We start from the raw sequence: 17,619 nt of genomic DNA, 5'->3' as shown, positions 1-17,619 counted from the left end.
AATGTACATTTAGTTCAGTGATATTACATGTATTCATAATGTGCTACCCTCACCCCCATCCATCTACAGAACTTTTTTTTTTTTTTAAGGTTTATTTATTTATTTTAAGCAGTCTCTACACCTAATGGTGGGGCTTATACTTATAATCCCAAGATCAGGAGTCCCATGCTTTTCCAACTGTGCCAGCCAAGCACCCAGAACTCTTTTCATCTTGTGAAACTGAAACTCTATACCCATTAGACATTAAGTCTCCCATCCCTCAAAGCCCTGCCTGGTAACTGCCATTCTACTTTCAGTTGCTATGATTTTGATTGCTCTACGTCATGTAAATGGAATCATATAGAATTAGTCTTTTTGTGACTAATATCCTCATGGTTCACTCATGCTGCAATATATGTCAAAATTTCCTTCCTGTTTAAAGCTGAATAATATTCCGTAGTAAGGATATGTCATATTTTGCTTATCCATTCATCTGTTGATTAATGCTTGGGTTTCTTACACATATTTGGTGTTGTGAATAATGCTGCTATGAACATGGAAATACAGTTATCTTTTTGAGACCATGTTTTAAATTCTTTTGAGTATATACCCAGAAGTAGAATTGCTGGATCATATGATGATTCTGTTTGATTTTTTTTGAAGAACTACCGTACTGTTTTTCACAGTAGTGCACAAGGATTTCAGTTTTTCCACATTCCTTTTTTTTTTTAATTTTTAATTTTTTTATAAACATATAATGTATTATTAGCCCCAGGGGTACAGGTCTATGAATCGCCAGGTTTACGCACTTCACAGCACTTACCATAGCACATACCCTCCCCAATATCCTTAACCCCACCACCCTGTCCCTCCCCCACCTTCCCCCAGCAACCCTCAGTTTTTTTTTGTGAGATTAGAGTCTCTTATGGTTTGTCTCCCTCCCGATCCCATCTTGTTTCATTTATTCTTTTCTTACCCCCCAGTTTTTCCATATTCTTGGCAATACTTGGTACTTTTTGTTTTCCTGACAGTAGCCTAATGGATGTGAGGTGGTAGCTCATTGTAGTTTTGATTTACATTTATCTTTTTTTTTTGCCATAGCATTTTGATTTGCATTTATCTAATAGGTATTGAAGTTGAATATCTTTTCAAGTTTTTATTGGCCATTTACATGTCAAGTTCTTTGTCTGAAAGGTCCCCCAATAATGAGTCCGTGATTAAAGGAGCGAGACTGATACAAAGCGATGGTCAAGCAAAGCTTTATTTCGCGCCAAGCATCAAGAATCAAACCAAATGGCCAGGGTCATGCCTCTTACAGAGAGGGCAACCCCTCTCTGCTTTACAGACTAGCTTTTAAGGGCAAAGGCCATGTGGTTGGGCCTGCCCACGCACAGGTGGCCAATGAAATTGTAACACACAGAAAAAGCTGCACAGTCATGCTAGGTCACACATAAGTGACCAATTGAATTATGATTTACCCTAGTAGATATTTGAACTAGCCTATCACCTTGGTCAGAATTGGCACCCAAAAGGCAGAACCCACACTCCTTGGTAGATAGGGAGACAGTATGAACCCCCACTGATTGGATACCTCCACCTGGCCTGATCCATCCTTGTATTTGGGCTTTGTCACCTGGGACTGGTTTCCCTGATTTGCTTTTAAGTAAGTCCCCTGGGGGGAGCAGGGTCAGTTTAAGTTTTACTGCATAAACAACAAAATGATTGTTTAATTCAAGATGGAATCACTCTGGCTAAGTAGGCCCTTATATGTCCATTTTTTATTCAGATTTTTTTTTTTATTATTCAGTATTAGAAGTTCTCTATTCTGGATATTGATTCCTTATCACATATATGATTTGGAAATATTTTTTCCCATTCAATGGGTTGCCTTTTTACTATGTTGATAGTATCTTTTGATGCACTAAAGTTTTTAAATTATTTATGTGACAGAGAGAGACACAGTGCGAGAGGGAACACAGGTAGAGGGAGTGGGAGAAGTAGGCCTCCCACTGAGCAGGGAGCCTGAGGTTGGGCTCTATCCCAGGACCCTGGGATCACAACCCAAGCCAAATGCAGGTGCTTAAAGATTGAGCCACCCAGGTACCCTGATGCACTAAAGGTTTAATTTTTGTGAAGTCCAATTTGTTTTTTCTTTTGTTTCCTGTGCCTCTTGTGTCAATCCAAGAAATCACAACCAAATCCAGTGTTACGGAATTTTACCCTATAATTTCTTTTAAGAGTTTTATTATTTTGACTCTTATGTTTAGGTCTTTTATCTATTTTTAGTTAATATTTGTATATGGTGTTGGATAAGGGTTCAGCTTCATTCTTTTGCATGTGCATGTCCAGTTTTCCCAGAACCATTTGTTGAAGACACCGTACTTCCTCCATGAACAATTTTGGCATTCTTGTTGAAAATCTTTTCAAGGTTCCTAAGTGGCTCAGTAGGTTAAGCCTCCAGCTCTTGGTTTCAGTGCTGTTTATGATCTCTTGGGTCATGATCTCCTGTGTTCTGAGATCCAGCCCTGTGCTGGGCTTCTTGCTCAGCAGGGCATCTGCTTCAGGATTCTCTCCCTTTGCCACGCCCCATACTCGCTCTCACTTTTTCTCTCTAAAATAAAGAAATAAATCTGAAAAAAAAAATCTTTTGATAATATAGGTGATAGGGATTATTTCTGGCTTATCTGTTCTACTCCATTGGTTTCTATGTTCGTCTTTATGCCAGTACCACACTTTTTTTTTTTTTTTAAAGATTTTATTTATTTATTTGCCAGAGAGAGAGAGCGAGAGAGCACAGGCAGGCAGAGTGGCAGCAGAGGCAGAGGGAGAAGCAGGCTCTCCGCTGAGCAAGGAGCCCGATGTGGGACTCAATCCCAGGACGCTGGGATCATGATCTGAGCCGAAGGCAGCTGCTTAACCAACTGAGCCACCCAGGCGTCCCCTAGTACCACACTTTTAATTTCTGTATCTTTACAGTGAGTTTGGAAATCAGGAAGTATAGGTCCTCCAGATTTGTTCTTTTTCAAGACTGTCTTGGCCATTTGTGGTCCCTTGAGAGTCCCTGTGTATTTAGAATGATTTTTATTTCTGCAATAACAACAAAAAAGTCATTGGGATTTTGGTAGGGATTGCATTGGTTGTGTAGACTGCTTTGGGCATTATGGACATCTTAATACTAAGTCTTCCAATCCATGAGCATAGGATGTTTTTCCATTTGTTTGGTTTTTTAATTTCTTTGATCAGTGTTTTTGCAGTCTTGATTGTACAGGTCTTTGACCTCTTTGATTATATTTATTTTATTTCTTTTAATGCTATTGTAAGTGGAATTGTGTTCTTAAGTTACCTTTTGAATTGTTTAGTGTTGGTGTATATACACGTAGCTGATTTTTGTGTGTTGACCCTACATCCTAGTATTTTTGTTGAATTCATTTATTCTAAAAGGTTTTTGGTTTTTTTGGTGGACTCTTTAGGGTGTTCTACATACAAGACTATATCACCCTCAAACAGGTAATTTTACTTCTTCGTTTTCAATTTGGTCATCTTTTTCTAGATTTCCCTTTCTAGATTAATTGCTTTGGCTAGACCTCCCAGAAATATATGGAATAGAAGTGGTGAATGTGGAAATCCTTGCTTTGTTTCTGATCTTAGAGGAAAAACTTTCAGTCTTTGACCATTAAATATGATGTTCACTGTAGGTTTTCATATGTGGCTTTTATTATGTTGAAGTAGATTTTTTTTTCTTTGTAAAGATTTTATTTATTTTAGACAGAGTGTGTGTGTGTGTGCAAGTGTAGAGGGGGGACAGAGGGAGAGAGAAGGAGAGAATCTCAAGCAGACTGCTCACTGAGCATGGAGTCTTGACATGGGGCTTAGTCTCACAATCCTGAGATCATGATCTGAACCAAAACCAAGAGTTGAATGCTCAACTGGCTGAGACACCCAGGTGCCCCAAGCTAGATTTGTTCTTTTCCTAGTCTGTTCAGTGTTTTTTTTTCTTATGAAAGGGTGTTCAGTTTGGTCAAATGCTCTTTCTGTATCAATTAAGATGATCATGTGTTCTTTTTGTCCCTCATTGCATTAATGTAGTCCATTACGTTGCTTTCATATGTTGAACTATATTTTTTTTGTTTGTTTGTTTGTTTATTAACATAAATGTATTGTTTCAGGGGTACAGGTCTATAATTCATCAGTCTTACGCAATTTACAGCACTCAGCATAGCACATACCCTCCACAGTGTCCATCACCCAGCCACCCCATATCTCTCACCTGCCTCCCCTCCAACAACCCTCCATTTGTTTCCTGTGATTATGAGTGTCTTATGGTTTGTCTCCCTCTCTGGTTTCAGCTTGTTTCATTTTTCCCCCCTTTCCTCTATGACCCTCTGTCTTGTTTTTCAAATTCCTCATATCAGTAAGATCATAGGACAATTGTCTTTCTCTGACTTATTTCCCTTAGCTTAATACCCCCTAGTTCCATCCATGTCATTGTAAATGGCAAGATTTGAGGCTTTTTTGATGGCTGCATAGTATTTCATTGTGTGTATATATACATGTATATACATCTTCTTTATCCATTCATCTGATGCACATCTAGGCTCTTTCCATAGTTTGGCTATTGTGGACATTGCTGCTATAAACATTGGGGTGCACGTGTCCCTTCCAATCACTACATTTGTATCTTTAGGGTAAATACCAGGTAGTGCGATTGCTGGATCGAAGGGTAGCTCTATTTTCAACTTTTTGAGGAACCTCCATACTGTTTTTCAGAGTGGCTGCACCAGCTTGCATTCTCACCTACAGTGTAGGAGGGTTCCCCCTTCTCCGGATCCTGGCCAACACCTGTCATTTCCTGGTTAATATTAGCCATTCTTACTGGTGTGAGGTGGTATCTCATTGTGGTTTTGATTTGTATTTCCCTGATGCCGAGGGAGGCTGAGCACTTTTTCTTGCGTCTGTTGGCCATCTGGATGCCTTCTTTGGAGAAATGTCTGTTCATGTCTTCTGCCCATTTCTTGATTGGATGACTTGTTCTTTGGGTGTTGAGTTTGATAGTTCTTTATAGATTTGGATACTAGCCGTTTATGTGATATGTCATTAACAAATATCTTCTCCTATTCTGTTGGTTGTCTTTTGGTTTTGTTGACTGTTTCCTTTACTGTGCAAAAGCTTTTTTATCTTGATGAATTCCCAATAGTTCATTTCTGCCCTGGCTTCCCTTGCCTTTGGCGATGTTTCTAGGAAGAAGTTGCTGCAGCTGATGTCGAAGAGGTTGCTGCCTGTGTTCTCCTCAAGGATTTTGATGGATTCCTATCTCACATTGAAGTTTTTCATCCATTTTGAGTCTATTTTCATGTGTGCTGTAAGGAAATGGTCCAGTTTCATTCTTCTGCATGTGACTGTCCAATTTTCCCAACACCATTTGTTGCAGAGAATGTCTTTTTTCCATTGGACATTCTTTGCTGCTTTGTCAAAGATTAGTTGACCATAGCGTTGAGGGTCCATTTCTGGGCTCTCTGTTCTGTTCCATTGATCTATGTGTCTGTTTTTGTGCCAATACCATACTGTCTTGATGATGAAAGCTTTATCTTACTCTTTCTTCTTCTTTTGGGATCCTAATTATTGTTTTTATAAGATTTTATTTATTTATTTATTGGAGAGTGAGACAGTGAGAGAGGAAGCACAAGCAGGGGGAGTGGGAGAGGGAAAAGCAGGGGGAGTGGGAGAGGGAAAAGCAGGGAGCCTGATGTGGGGCTCAATCCCAGGACCCTGGGATCATGACCTGAACCAAAGGTAGATGCTTAACAACTGGTGCCCCATCCCAATTATTCTAATATTGTTTTGTCTTATGGTATCACTTACCTCTTGAATTCTCCCCTCATGATCTAGTAATTATTTATCTCTCTTTTCTCAGCTTTCTTTATTTTCTATCATTTGTTCTTCTGTATCACTAATTCTCTCTTCTGCCTCATTTATCCTAGCAGTAAGAGCCTCAGTTATTAATGTAAATGTTTATAGCTACAAATTTCCCCCATCACTGCTTTTACTGAGTCCCATAGGTTTGGTATTTGTATTTTTTATTTTGTTTTTGTTTTTAAGTTTTATTTAAGTAATCTCTACACACAAGGTGGGGCTCAAACTCATGACCATGAGAGATCAAGAGTCTGATCTGAGCCAGCCAGATGCCCCTATTTTTGTTTTTCTTCATCTTTAAGTATTTTTTTCTTTCTTTCATCTTTTTTTTTTTTTTAAGATTTTATTTATTTGACAGACAGAGATCACAAGTAGGCAGAGAGGCAGGCACAGAGTAGAGAAAGCAGGCTCCTTGCTGAGCAGAGAGCCCGATGCGGGGCTTGATCCCAGGACCCTGGGATCATGACCCAAGCCAAAGGCAGAGGCTTAACCCACTGAGCCACCTAGGCATCCCATATCTTTTGTTTTTTTTTAAAAATCTTCTTTATTTGAGAGAGAGAGTGCAAGCATGAGCAGGGTGTGGCGGTAGAGGGAGAAGCAGACTCTCCACTGAGCGGAGAGCCCAACTTGGGGCTCCGTCCCAGGACCCTTAGATCATGACCTAAGCCAAAAACAGACACTTAACTGACTGAGCCACCCAGGTTCCCCTCTAAGTATTTTCTAATTTATCTTGTGATTTATCTTGTGATTTCTTCTTTGATCTATTGTTTGGTTGAGTATATTGCTTAATTATCGCAAATTTCTGAGTTTTCCATTTTCTTTCTGTTGTTGATTTCTAACTTTATCCCATTGTGGTCTGAGAATGTACTTTCTATGATCTACCTTTTAAAATCTGTTGTGACTTAATTTGTGGCCTACCATATATAGTCTATCCTGGAAGAAGTCTCATGTATACTTGAGCAGGTGATGTATTGTGTTTTTGTTGAGTATAGTGTCCTTTATAAATCTCTTCGCTCTGGTTTATTATGTTTAATTCCTGTTTCATTACTTATCTTCTGCCTGGTTTTCTGTTTTTTTTTTTTTTTTTTTTTTTTTTAAGATTTTATTTATTTATTTGACAGAGATCACAAGTAGGCAGAGAGGCAGGCAGAGAGAATAACATGAGCAGAGAGCCTGATGCAGGGCTCCATCCCAGGACCCCAGGACCACGACCCGAGCCGAAGGCTGAGGCTTTAACCCACTGAGCCACCCAGGTGCTCCAGTGCCTAGTGTTCTGTTATTGAGAGTTCTGTTATTGGTATTAAAGTCTATTTAAACTATTATTATAGAATGATTTCTTCCCTCAGTTCTGTCAATTTTTGTTGAATGTGCCTTGATCGTGTTATTAAGTGTATACATTTTTTTAAAAGGTTTTATTTATTTATTTATTTATTTGACAAAGATCACAAGTAGTTAGAAAGGCAGGCAGAGAGAGAGAAGGAGAGGGAAGCAGACTCCCTGCTAAGCAGAGAGCCCGATGTGGGATTCGATCCCAGGACCCTGAGATCATGACCTGAGCCGAAGGCAGCGGTTTAACCCACTGAGCCACCCAGGCGCCCAAGTGTATACATTTTTTTTAAAGATTTTATTTATTTGACAGACAGAGATCACAAGTAGGCTGAGAGAGAGAGAGAGAGAGAAGGAAGCAGGCTCTCTGCTGAGCAGAGAACCCAATGCAGGACTCGATCTCAGGACCCTGAGATCATGACCTGAGCGGAAGGCAGAGGCTTTAACCCACTTAGCATGTTATTGTTTTTCAATAGCATGCAAAAACTCTGTTCTTTATATAGTTACAGCCCCACCTCTTTCAGTTTTTGTCACATGATTATATGTTTATACACGTGTGTCCCAAAACATAAACCAATAATTTTTTTTTTTTAAGATTTTGTTTATTTGACAGAGATTATAAGTAGGCAGAGAGGTAGGAAGAGGTTGAGGGGAGAAGCAGATTTCCTTCTGAGCAGAGAGCCCGATGCGGGGCTCGATCCCAGGACCTTGGGATCATGACCTGAGCCGAAGGCAGAGGCTTCAAACCACTGAGCCACCCAGGTGCTCCTCTTTTCCTTTAAAACAATATTTTCCTTTAAAAATTTTTTTAAAATTTAAATTCAACTTAGTTAACATACAGTGTATTACTAGTTTTAGGGGAGAATTTAATGATTCATCAGTTATGTTGCATCAAGTTGTGCTCATTACATCAAGTGCCCTCCTTCATGGGCATCACCCAGTTACTCCATCCCCCTACCCACCTCCCATCCAGGAACGCTCAGTTTGCTTCCTATAGTTAAGAATCTCCTATGGTTTTCCTCCCTCTCTGTTTTTATCTTACTTTATTTTTCCTTTCCTTCCCTTATTTTTTGAAAAAGACTTTTATTTATTTATTTTAGAGAGAGAGAGTGTAAGAGTCGGGGGAGGGGCAGAGGAAGAGAATCTTGTAAACAGACACTCCACTGAGTGGGGAGTTTGACACAGGGCTCAGTCCCCTGGCCCATGAGATCATGAGCCAAAACTGAGAACTGGATGCTCAACTGACTGAGCTGGCTAGGTGCCCTTCTTTTTTATTTTTTTTTAGGTTTTTCTTATCTTTATTGAGATTTCCATTTTGTTCATATATTGTTCGTTTTCACATCTTCCTTTAGTTTTTTTAAGATGGTTGTTTTAAAGTCTTTGTCTAGTAGATCTGCCATCAAGTCTCCCCCCACCCTTTCTTCCCCATGGATAGTTTCTGTTAATTTTTTTTTCCTTTAAATGGGCCATAATTTCCTGATGCTATTCATGTTTGTTACTTTTTTGTTGGAAACTGGACATTTGAATTTAATAATGTGGTAATTTCTGAAAATCAGATTCTTCTCCTTCACCAGTGTTTGCTGGATTTTGTTTTTGTTTTTTGATTGTTGTAGTCAATAAATCTGTGCCAAGGATCAACCTGAGGTGTAAACTTAAGGTTTTCTCAGGTTATTTTCAGCCTGTACCCTTCCCTTAGCATGTGCCGTGACTTTATAGTTTCCCAAATGTGCCTTTGCCTTTAAATGTGTAGTCTTCAGTGTCTGACTCCCAAAAAGGGTGAAGACAGAACAATGAAGAGGAAAAGAAAAGGACAATGGCCCTTTAAATTTCCTGGAAGTCACTTAGCTTCTTTTCTTCTCTGAAGTTAGAAGTAATAATCACTGATCAGATCACAGAACCCTGATATTTGGAGCAAAGGGTTCTTCTTGTTTACCCTACATGACCTGGGGGCAAGCTGCTCCTGGTATGCTGTGAACAGCTGCCAGTTGTGGGAATGGGGGTGGGGAATGGGTATTACTGTGCTCAGAGCTAAAATTGTAATTAACCACAAATTGTCATTCTAGTTTTCCCTGGAATTTGCAAACCTCAGTAGACTCCACAGAGTTCTAAAATACTTACTTGAGATAGATTCTGCCAGTACAATTGGTGTCTAGGTGCAGAGACAAATTCCTGGTACTCTTTACTCTGTAGTCTTCCCAGAATTCTCTCTTCTTGGACTTTTACAGTGGGACAGAATTCAGGAAAGCCATTCTGATTTCTCAGACTTCCTCTTCTGCTGCTTCTGTGTAGTATTAAAAAATATGGCAGTTTGTTTTCTGAGATTTCTTGGGTCTGTTACCCAACCCACTTTGGTCTCAATTTTCCCCTTCCTCTCTCTTGTTCCTGTCTTGCTCAATTTTGGTTCCATTCCCAGAAGTGTCTTCTAACTGTGGGCCCTGTCATGGAGTTCTTACATGTCAATTTTGAGCCTTCATAGGACTCTAACAACTATAGTCCTTATGGCACAAGTGCAAAACCCCTTCCAGATTCACCTGTTTTCATATTAGTGCAATAGTGAATATTAGTGAATACTAATGATTTGGGAATCCTCCTGTTTTTATGACTGTTAAATACTGCCTGTTGCTTTTTCTTGTTTTCTTACACAGATGCTGACACCTTGTAGTTCTTGCAGCCTTAGTGATTTGTGTCCACCCACTTCTATTTTAATGTTTGTGGGGGACAATTTATGTCACTATGTTTTGATACAAATACTGTTTTTGGGGTTTTTTTCTTTGATACCTAGTTGTTTTGTTTTAATACAAGGATTCAGAGATTTTAAAAACTTTGCTATTACCATGTCATCAATCCTTTCTTTATTCTTTATCTTTACCATTTTGTATGTTCATATTGTATATGGCTTTTAAATATTTTAGTTGTCTTTTTTCCTTCAAAATCATATAGTTCGACTTTTTTTTTTTTTTAAGATTTTATTTATTTATTTGACAGACAGAGATCACAAGCAGGCAGAGAGGCAGGCAGAGAGAGAGGAGGAAGCAGGCTCCCTGCTGAGCAGAGAGCCCGATGTGGGGCTCGATCCCAGGACCCTGGGACCATGACCTGAGCCGAAGGCAGAGGCCTTAACCCACTGAGCCACCCAGGCACCCCATGACTTTTTTTTTTTTTAATCCAGCTTGATAGTTTTTCTCTTTTAACTGGAGCATTTAATCTATTTACATTTAATATGATTACAGACGTGAGTTTAAATCTGTATTTTTGTTCCATTTGTTCTCTGTTTCTTTCCTTTAGATTTATTTTCATTCATCCTCATGGTTCCTTTTTTTTTTCCCCCTTTGTATTATACATTCGAGTTCTGTTCTTCATTGGCTGTTTCATAAATTCTTAAGCATCCTTAATTTGCAAAATACTGATATTAAAAGATGCCTTTATCTTCCTCCTGAATTATAAACAAAATTGGAACACTGGTATTCTATTTGCCCTACTCCCAGCTAATACATTTTATTATTGTTCATTTTAGCTATGTTTTACTTTTATTTATTTTTTAAAGGTTTTTATTTATTTGAGAGAGGGTGAGAGAGAGAGGAGGGAGCACAAGAGGGAGGAGGGGCCGAGGGAGAGAGAGAAGCAGACTCCCTGTCACGTAGGGAGTCTGATGTGGGACTCAATCCCAGAATCCTGGGATCATGACCCGAGTTGAAGACAGATGCTTAACTGACTGAGCCACCCAGGTGCCCCTTAGGTATATTTTTAAATCTTCATAAGAGCTTATTTTATGTAGTCAGTGTTTCTTTGCAATATTCATTTCTTTGCTCTTTATTCCTTTCTGCATTTTTGTCTTTTTAATCAAGCAATCTTTTGCATGAAGCATCTCCTTTAGAATTTTTTATAGACTAGTTCTGTCAGATTTGTTTTGTTTGCTTGAAAATGTCCTATGTCCTTATTATTAGTGGATATTTTCACTAGATTTAGAATTTTAGATTGGCAATTATTTTCTTTCAGCATATCGAATATATTAGTTTACTATTAGTTTGCATTACTACTGCTAAGAATTTAGCTGACATTTCAGTTGTCACTCCTTGAAGATGATTTTTTTTTCTGTAATTCCTTTTGAGCTTTTCTGTCTTTGTTTTTCTGTACTTTAATATTATGTGCCTAGGTGTGATTTTTTTTTCTCTGTTTTGTTTGCAGTTTGCTGGGCTTCTATAATTGGTGGATTTATGTCTTTCACTGGCTCTCAAAATTTCTTTGCCATTATATCTTCAAATCCTGCTTCTTCATTTTTTCTCTATTTCTTGGATGGCAATTATTTATGTATCCTCTCCATTTGAAGTAGAATGTCTGCTGTGTTTTCCTGAATGTAGCATAGAGAACTAAAAAGATGGAGTCTGTTCTACGTTCCTTTCATTTATTTGTTTAATTTTCTCTTCTGCTTTCTTATCTACTTTAAGCCTGTGATTTGAGATCCTACTTTCAGCTATTGTAATTTTTGTTCTAAATTTTTATTCTTTTTCAAATCTTTTTGTTTCTTTTCTTTTCTTTTCTTTTCTTTTTTAGATTTTATTTACTTTATTTGAAAGAGAGAGAGAGCATGAGAGGGGAGAAGGTCAGAGGGAGAAGCAGACTCCCCTGCAGAGCTGTGAGCCTGATGTGGGACTTGGTCCTGGGACTCCGGGATCATGACCTGAGCCGAAGGCAGTCTTTTAACCAGCTGAGCCACCCAGGTGCCCTGTTCTGTTTCTTTTTCAGTTTACAGTTCTCTAGTAAAGTTTCAAGCTTTGATTTTTATTTCTTGGAACATTGTCAGCATAATTGTTTTATTGTCTCTGCCTAATAACTGCAGTATCAGAAGTCCTTCTTTCTTAGTTGGTTTCTTTCGACTGTTGTTTCTGTCTCTTTATGTCTTATTTCCTGTATGCCTTGGTTATCTTTGACTATTTGCTGGATGTTGTATTTGAAACATTTTCTGGTGGGGTTATTTTAAGGCCCTTTTCCAGAGAAGATTTCATTTGCTTCTGCCAGGTACATGGAAGCACTATTTTTCTTTAAAATTTTTTTTAAAAAAGATGGGGCGCCTGGGTGGCTTAGTGGGTTAAAGCCTCTGCCTTCGGCTCAGGTCATGATCCCAGGGTCCTGGGATCGAGCCCCGCGTCGGGCTCTCTGCTCCGCGGGGAGCCTGCTTCCTCCTCTCTCACTCTCTGCCTGCCTCTCTGCCTACTTGTGATCTCTGTCTGTCAAATAAATAAATAAAAAATCTTTAAAAAAAATTTTTTTTTTAAAAGATTTTATGTTTGGTTATGGACATTGGGGAGGGTATGTGCTTTGGTGAGTGCTGTGAAGTGTGTAAACCTGGCGATTCACAGACCTATACCCCTCGGGATAAAAATATATGTTTATAAAAAGTAAAAAAAAAAAAAAAACTTAAAAAAAATTTTATGTTTTAGAGAGCAAGCATGAGCAGGGGTGGGGGGGCAGAGAGAGGGAGAAGCAGACTCCCTATTGAGCAGGGAGCCCAAAGTGGGGTTTGATCCCAGGACCCTGAGGTCACAACCTGAGCTGAAGGCAGATGCTAACCAAATGAGGAACCAGGTGCCCCATGAAAGCATTTTTTTTTTAAGATTTTATTTATTTGATAGAGAGATCACAAGTAGGCAGAGAGGCAGGCAGAGAGAGGGAAGCAGGCTCCCTGCTGAGCAGAGAGCCTGATGTGGGGCTCGATCCCAGGACTCTCAGATCATGACCTGAGCCTAAGGCAGAGGCTTAACCCACTGAGCCACCCAGGCTCCCCTGAAATAGTTTTTAATTTGGTATCTTCTTGAGATACTGAAATGACTCAGGAGAGGAACCAGTTTCAGTTCATGGTATGGACAGTTTACTTCTAGTTAACTCTTATCCTGAACATTGTAGTCTTTACAGTTAACAATTTTAAATGTTTGGGGGATGGCATTTTCATAGCTCTTTCTTTGGATTGCCAAATGCCTTTAGGGAAAAAATGGGTTCCTATCTCCTCAATTTTTTTGCCTGGTACTTCCTCAGTATTGTGTTAGTTCTTTAATGCTTGTAAGAAAAATAGTTTAATGTTTTTTGTTTGTTTTTGAAAGTAACCTCTGCCCCCAAGAGAGGGCTCTAACTCATGACCCTGAGATAAAGAGCTGCATGCACTACTGCGTGAGCCACCAAGCTCCCTGAATTTAATGTACTTTATTCAGCTTTCTTAGTTGCCTTTGGAGACAGAGCTGCTTACTCCACCATTACCATTTCATAGAATTTAGTCTTACCTAGACATGTTTATGTAAAACAGATGTATGAGGTGATTGTCTGATTAATTTGTAGAAAGCATCTAAGCTAATATATGATTGTATGATTAAGATAAGATCCATTTTGTTTAGCATACTTTTTATATAGCAACTGCCACTTATCTATAAGTTTCTATATGCCAGGTATCTCATTCTAAGGACTTTCTGTATGTTGTATGACTTAATTTAACCCATGAGATATACGTATTACTGTGTTCCTTCTTTACAGATGAAAAAATCAATGCTCAAAGAGGTTAATGAGTTTGTCAATGTCATCTAGTTACATAGTTAAGCTGTTAGTCACTCTGGCCATCTGACACTGAATGCTAAACCTCTATACTTTATTCTTTATAGTGCTACAAGAACATATAACACGAGGACCTGATCTGGTCATGGGATTAGGGACGTTTTTCCTGAAGAAAGAAATCTGAGTCAGGATCTTAAGGTCAAGTATGAGTTAACTAAGTGAAGAATAGGATAAGAGTGGCCAGGCCTTGAATCTGGAAAGATGACATTTTGATGATTTGAAAGAGATCCATTGTGGTAGTTAGGGAGATTGTCAGATTATGTGGCTCCACACTCTTTGGGGATATCAACCACCATTATGTCTGGTCTACAAGGATGTATTCTTCCCACTTTAAAATTCTGGCTGACTCTTGGGACACCTGGGTGGCTCAGTTGGTTAAGCGTCTGCCTTTGTCTAAGGTCAGCATCCCAGGATCCTTGGATTGAATCCAACAACAGGCTCCTGGCTCAACAGAGAGCTTGCTTCTCCCTCTGCCTACCTCTCTCTCTAACAAAACTAAACAAAACAAAAAATCTTTAAAATTATGGCTGACTTTTGATGGTGTTAAAATAAAATGAACACAGCACCACCTCTGAAGTATTTTTGCCAGAAAATACTGAATCTGAATCTAATAAAGCCTCTAGATGTAACCAGTTTACAAGAAATATAGGGGATGGTGAAATAGGTTAAAAGACAAGGATACAGTAAGCCAAATATGAAATAAGGGGAGTTTTGCGAGACTGACCTATTTTTTCAACCAAAAAAGAGGGAGTGGCACTGCTATAGATTAGAAGAAATTTTAGAGTGCCACATGTGGACTTCTGGATCCTGATTTGGAAAAAAAATAAAAAGACATTTTTAGAACATTTGGTGGGGAATAGAACTTGGGCTAGGTAATAAGTGGTAGTAAGAAATTATTGGTTTTATTTGATGTGATAATGGTATTAAACTGTGTTGAAAAAGAATTTGTATTTGAAATTATACAGTATACATTAGAAATTATTATAAAGAGAAGTTAGCATAAAATATACAGTATACATTAGAAATTAGAAATGAAGAAGAAATAAGAATGAAAGAATGTTGGAGCTGTATTCATGGGTTTATTGTATTCTTTCTCTATTTTTGTGTATTTCTGAAAATTTCTCTAATGAAAAGTTAAAACTAGCTGAAAGAGTTGTAAAAGCAGGAGGGATTAACATTGTGTGTGACTGAGTTGTTGAAAGAGACCAAAGCTTAAAGGAGAGACAGTATGATATCAAGTACAAAAGTGGCAGAATTTGAGACTTTGTAACATGTTATTAGGTTTATCTGAAAATAAAGTGGAAAGACTACATCCCGTAGGCCAGACTTAAGGGTGAATAGTAAATTGTTTAGTTGGATTTTGCTATCTGAAGCATAAGAGGGAGAAGGATGCTTTGGAAGAAACACTGACCTGGCAGCCAGGAGGCCGCCTACTTTTCTTACTAATCCTGAGAAGATCATTATCTAGTCAAACAAATAGTTCTCTCTCTCTCTCTCTCTCTCTCTCTCTCTCTCTCCCTCCCTGTGTGTGTGTGTGTGTGTGTGTGTGTGTAAAACCCATAATGTTTTATTTGTAGAGGAGAACTAAGATAGAGTTTATTCTAATCATTCTTAAAAATCAGCTAAGAAGTCATACAAGTTTTGGCACAGGAGACACAGGAATGGCTTAAATTGCCAAATAGCTAATAGGTTCTTTTAACAACTGAGCCACCCAGGTGCCCCTAGTTACAGGTTCCTTTAAATATAATTTCCCTTAACACCTATTGCACTTTTTCTTTTTTCATTTAGGCAACGTGAATATTTTTTCTTGCCAAGCTAGTTCTTCCAATTTTACAAAAGATACTATTATCTCCAGCAGCCCCTAAAGCCTAGGAGTCCAGTAAATCATCAAACACACTCATGACGGAAAAACAGGTAAATGTAAAATATTTGAAGCCAGTATTTCTTAAAGTATGTGCCAAAGAATATTATATCTACATATATGAAAAATCTTAAAGGATTCTTTAGTAAAATAATTTTTGGGAAATCTTGGGTTAAAGATTATCTAATGATTTCATCATTCTCAGACTTCACAAATAGGTTTTAGCATACAGTATTTCCTGTTTATTTAACATTAGTCTCATGAACATTTAATTAGTGTTCTGTAACACATACTTTAGAAAAGACCGTTATTGGCTTTTCAGAATTTTCAAACAGTTACATTATTCTTAAGAGAGTTATTAGAGAACAATATATATTTATATCATTTGATCATTCAGAATATGTAGCATTATTTACAGAGTACTTGGTTTTTATGAGTCATAGTAGACTAACATTGAGATGTCCACACATTTGGCTCCAAAACCAGTTATCTTCAATAATTTTAATTCTGAGTCATGAATCTTTGTGACCAGAAGACCTACAACATAAATAAGGGCAAAGAGTGTAGGAGGGAGGAGAAGTGTGGAAAGGATAAAGAAGGTGAAGGAACTCAGCAGTCAAAAGGAAAGATTTGGCGCTGTTAGTAATAGTGCTGTGATAAGGGTAATTTGTTTCTTTCTTGTCTTGAGAGATTCTTTGATGTTTAGGGGCATTTGGGTGTGGAGAGTAATACTTTCATATGTACTTTGTAACACTTTTATATGTACTTTGTTACCTAAATTATTAATCTTAAAGGTATTACAGTATTTAATACTATAGATCACTAGTGAAAACTATTGTGTAAATTTTATTTTTCAAGCACTTTGAAAATTCACTCAAATTACCTTTTCAAATATACTTTAATAACTTAAAAAGTAAGTCACTTCACACAGTGATTTCAAATTGATCATTAAACGACTTATAAACTATTATCATGGATTTAAATGTCTTATTTTATTTTATTTATTTATTTTTTGAAGATTTTATTTATTTGTTTGAGAGAGAGACAGTAAGAGAGAGCATGAGCGAGGAGAAGGTCAGAGGGAGATGCAGACTCCCTATGGAGGTGGGAGCCTGATGCAGGATTTGATTCTGGGATTCCGGGATCATGACCTGAGCTGAAGGCAGTTGCTCAACCAACTGAGCCACCCAGGTGCCCTAAATGTCTAATTTTAAAAAACCATCTCTATTTTTATTCTCATCGGTATTTATGTATAATATTGTGTTTATCTTTTTCTTCCTATTATTATGTTTTTATTTACTTAATCTAGAGAGTTAGGATTCCCCTCTCAGGTTTATGGTATAAGTACTTATTTAGAATCAGAGATGCAAAACTTGGGAGAGTCTCTCAGAGGGATTCTATTAGAATCAGTTACCTAGATGGACAGACTCCTTTTTATAGTTGGACCTTGTCTGCATCATTGGTTTTGACCATTCAGATGTTTTGATCTTTTTTTTTTTTTTTTTTTTTTTTTTGGTGACCCTGCTCATTAAGTGATACTTGTTTTTGAGTGACTTGCATTTATTGACTGTTCAGTTAATATGACCTAATATGCAGGTGTTTCTTTCTCTCTTTCTTTTTTTAAACCTTGGTCAAACTTTTTTTAAGATCTTACTTATTTCAGAGAGAAAATGAGAGTACACACAGGAATAGGGTTAGAGGGAAAGGGAGAAGCTCTGCGTGGAGCTCTATCCCATGATTCTGAGATCATGACCTGATATGAAGTCGGATGCTTAACTGACTGAGCCACCCAGGCACCCTGCAGCTATTTCTTTTGAGTAGGGCTTGGTGTGATTCAGTTAAAAAAAGAAAAACTAAGGTCTGTTTGGTTCACTGATTGGTTTTTGATTGGTGTTTTGTTTTGTTTGTTTTTGATTGGTGTTTTTGTTTTAATTTATCCATTAAGA

General features: G+C 38.0%; 1 protein-coding gene across 5 annotated transcripts in view; it reads left to right on the top strand.

Moving 5' to 3' along the window:
* The window catches only part of CEP70 (centrosomal protein 70), a 123,391-nt gene that overhangs the window by 26,299 nt on the left and 79,473 nt on the right, over positions 1 to 17,619 (top strand). For 4 of the 5 annotated variants that reach the window (XM_032334396.1, XM_032334377.1, XM_032334411.1 and 1 more), the window contains exons 3-4: positions 13,860 to 13,950; positions 15,601 to 15,726. In XM_032334396.1, the coding sequence (XP_032190287.1) occupies positions 15,712 to 15,726 (15 nt within the window). In that variant the 5' untranslated portion in view covers positions 13,860 to 13,950; positions 15,601 to 15,711. The remainder of the gene's footprint in view (positions 1 to 13,859; positions 13,951 to 15,600; positions 15,727 to 17,619) is intronic. The other variant, XM_032334387.1, reaches the window with a different exon arrangement.

The sequence above is a fragment of the Mustela erminea genome, chromosome 1 (assembly GCF_009829155.1).
Source record: "Mustela erminea isolate mMusErm1 chromosome 1, mMusErm1.Pri, whole genome shotgun sequence".
NCBI classification, from domain to species: domain Eukaryota; kingdom Metazoa; phylum Chordata; class Mammalia; order Carnivora; family Mustelidae; genus Mustela; species Mustela erminea.
Note: the sequence above shows the minus strand (reverse complement) of the source record. Positions and strands in the feature narration are given on the sequence as shown.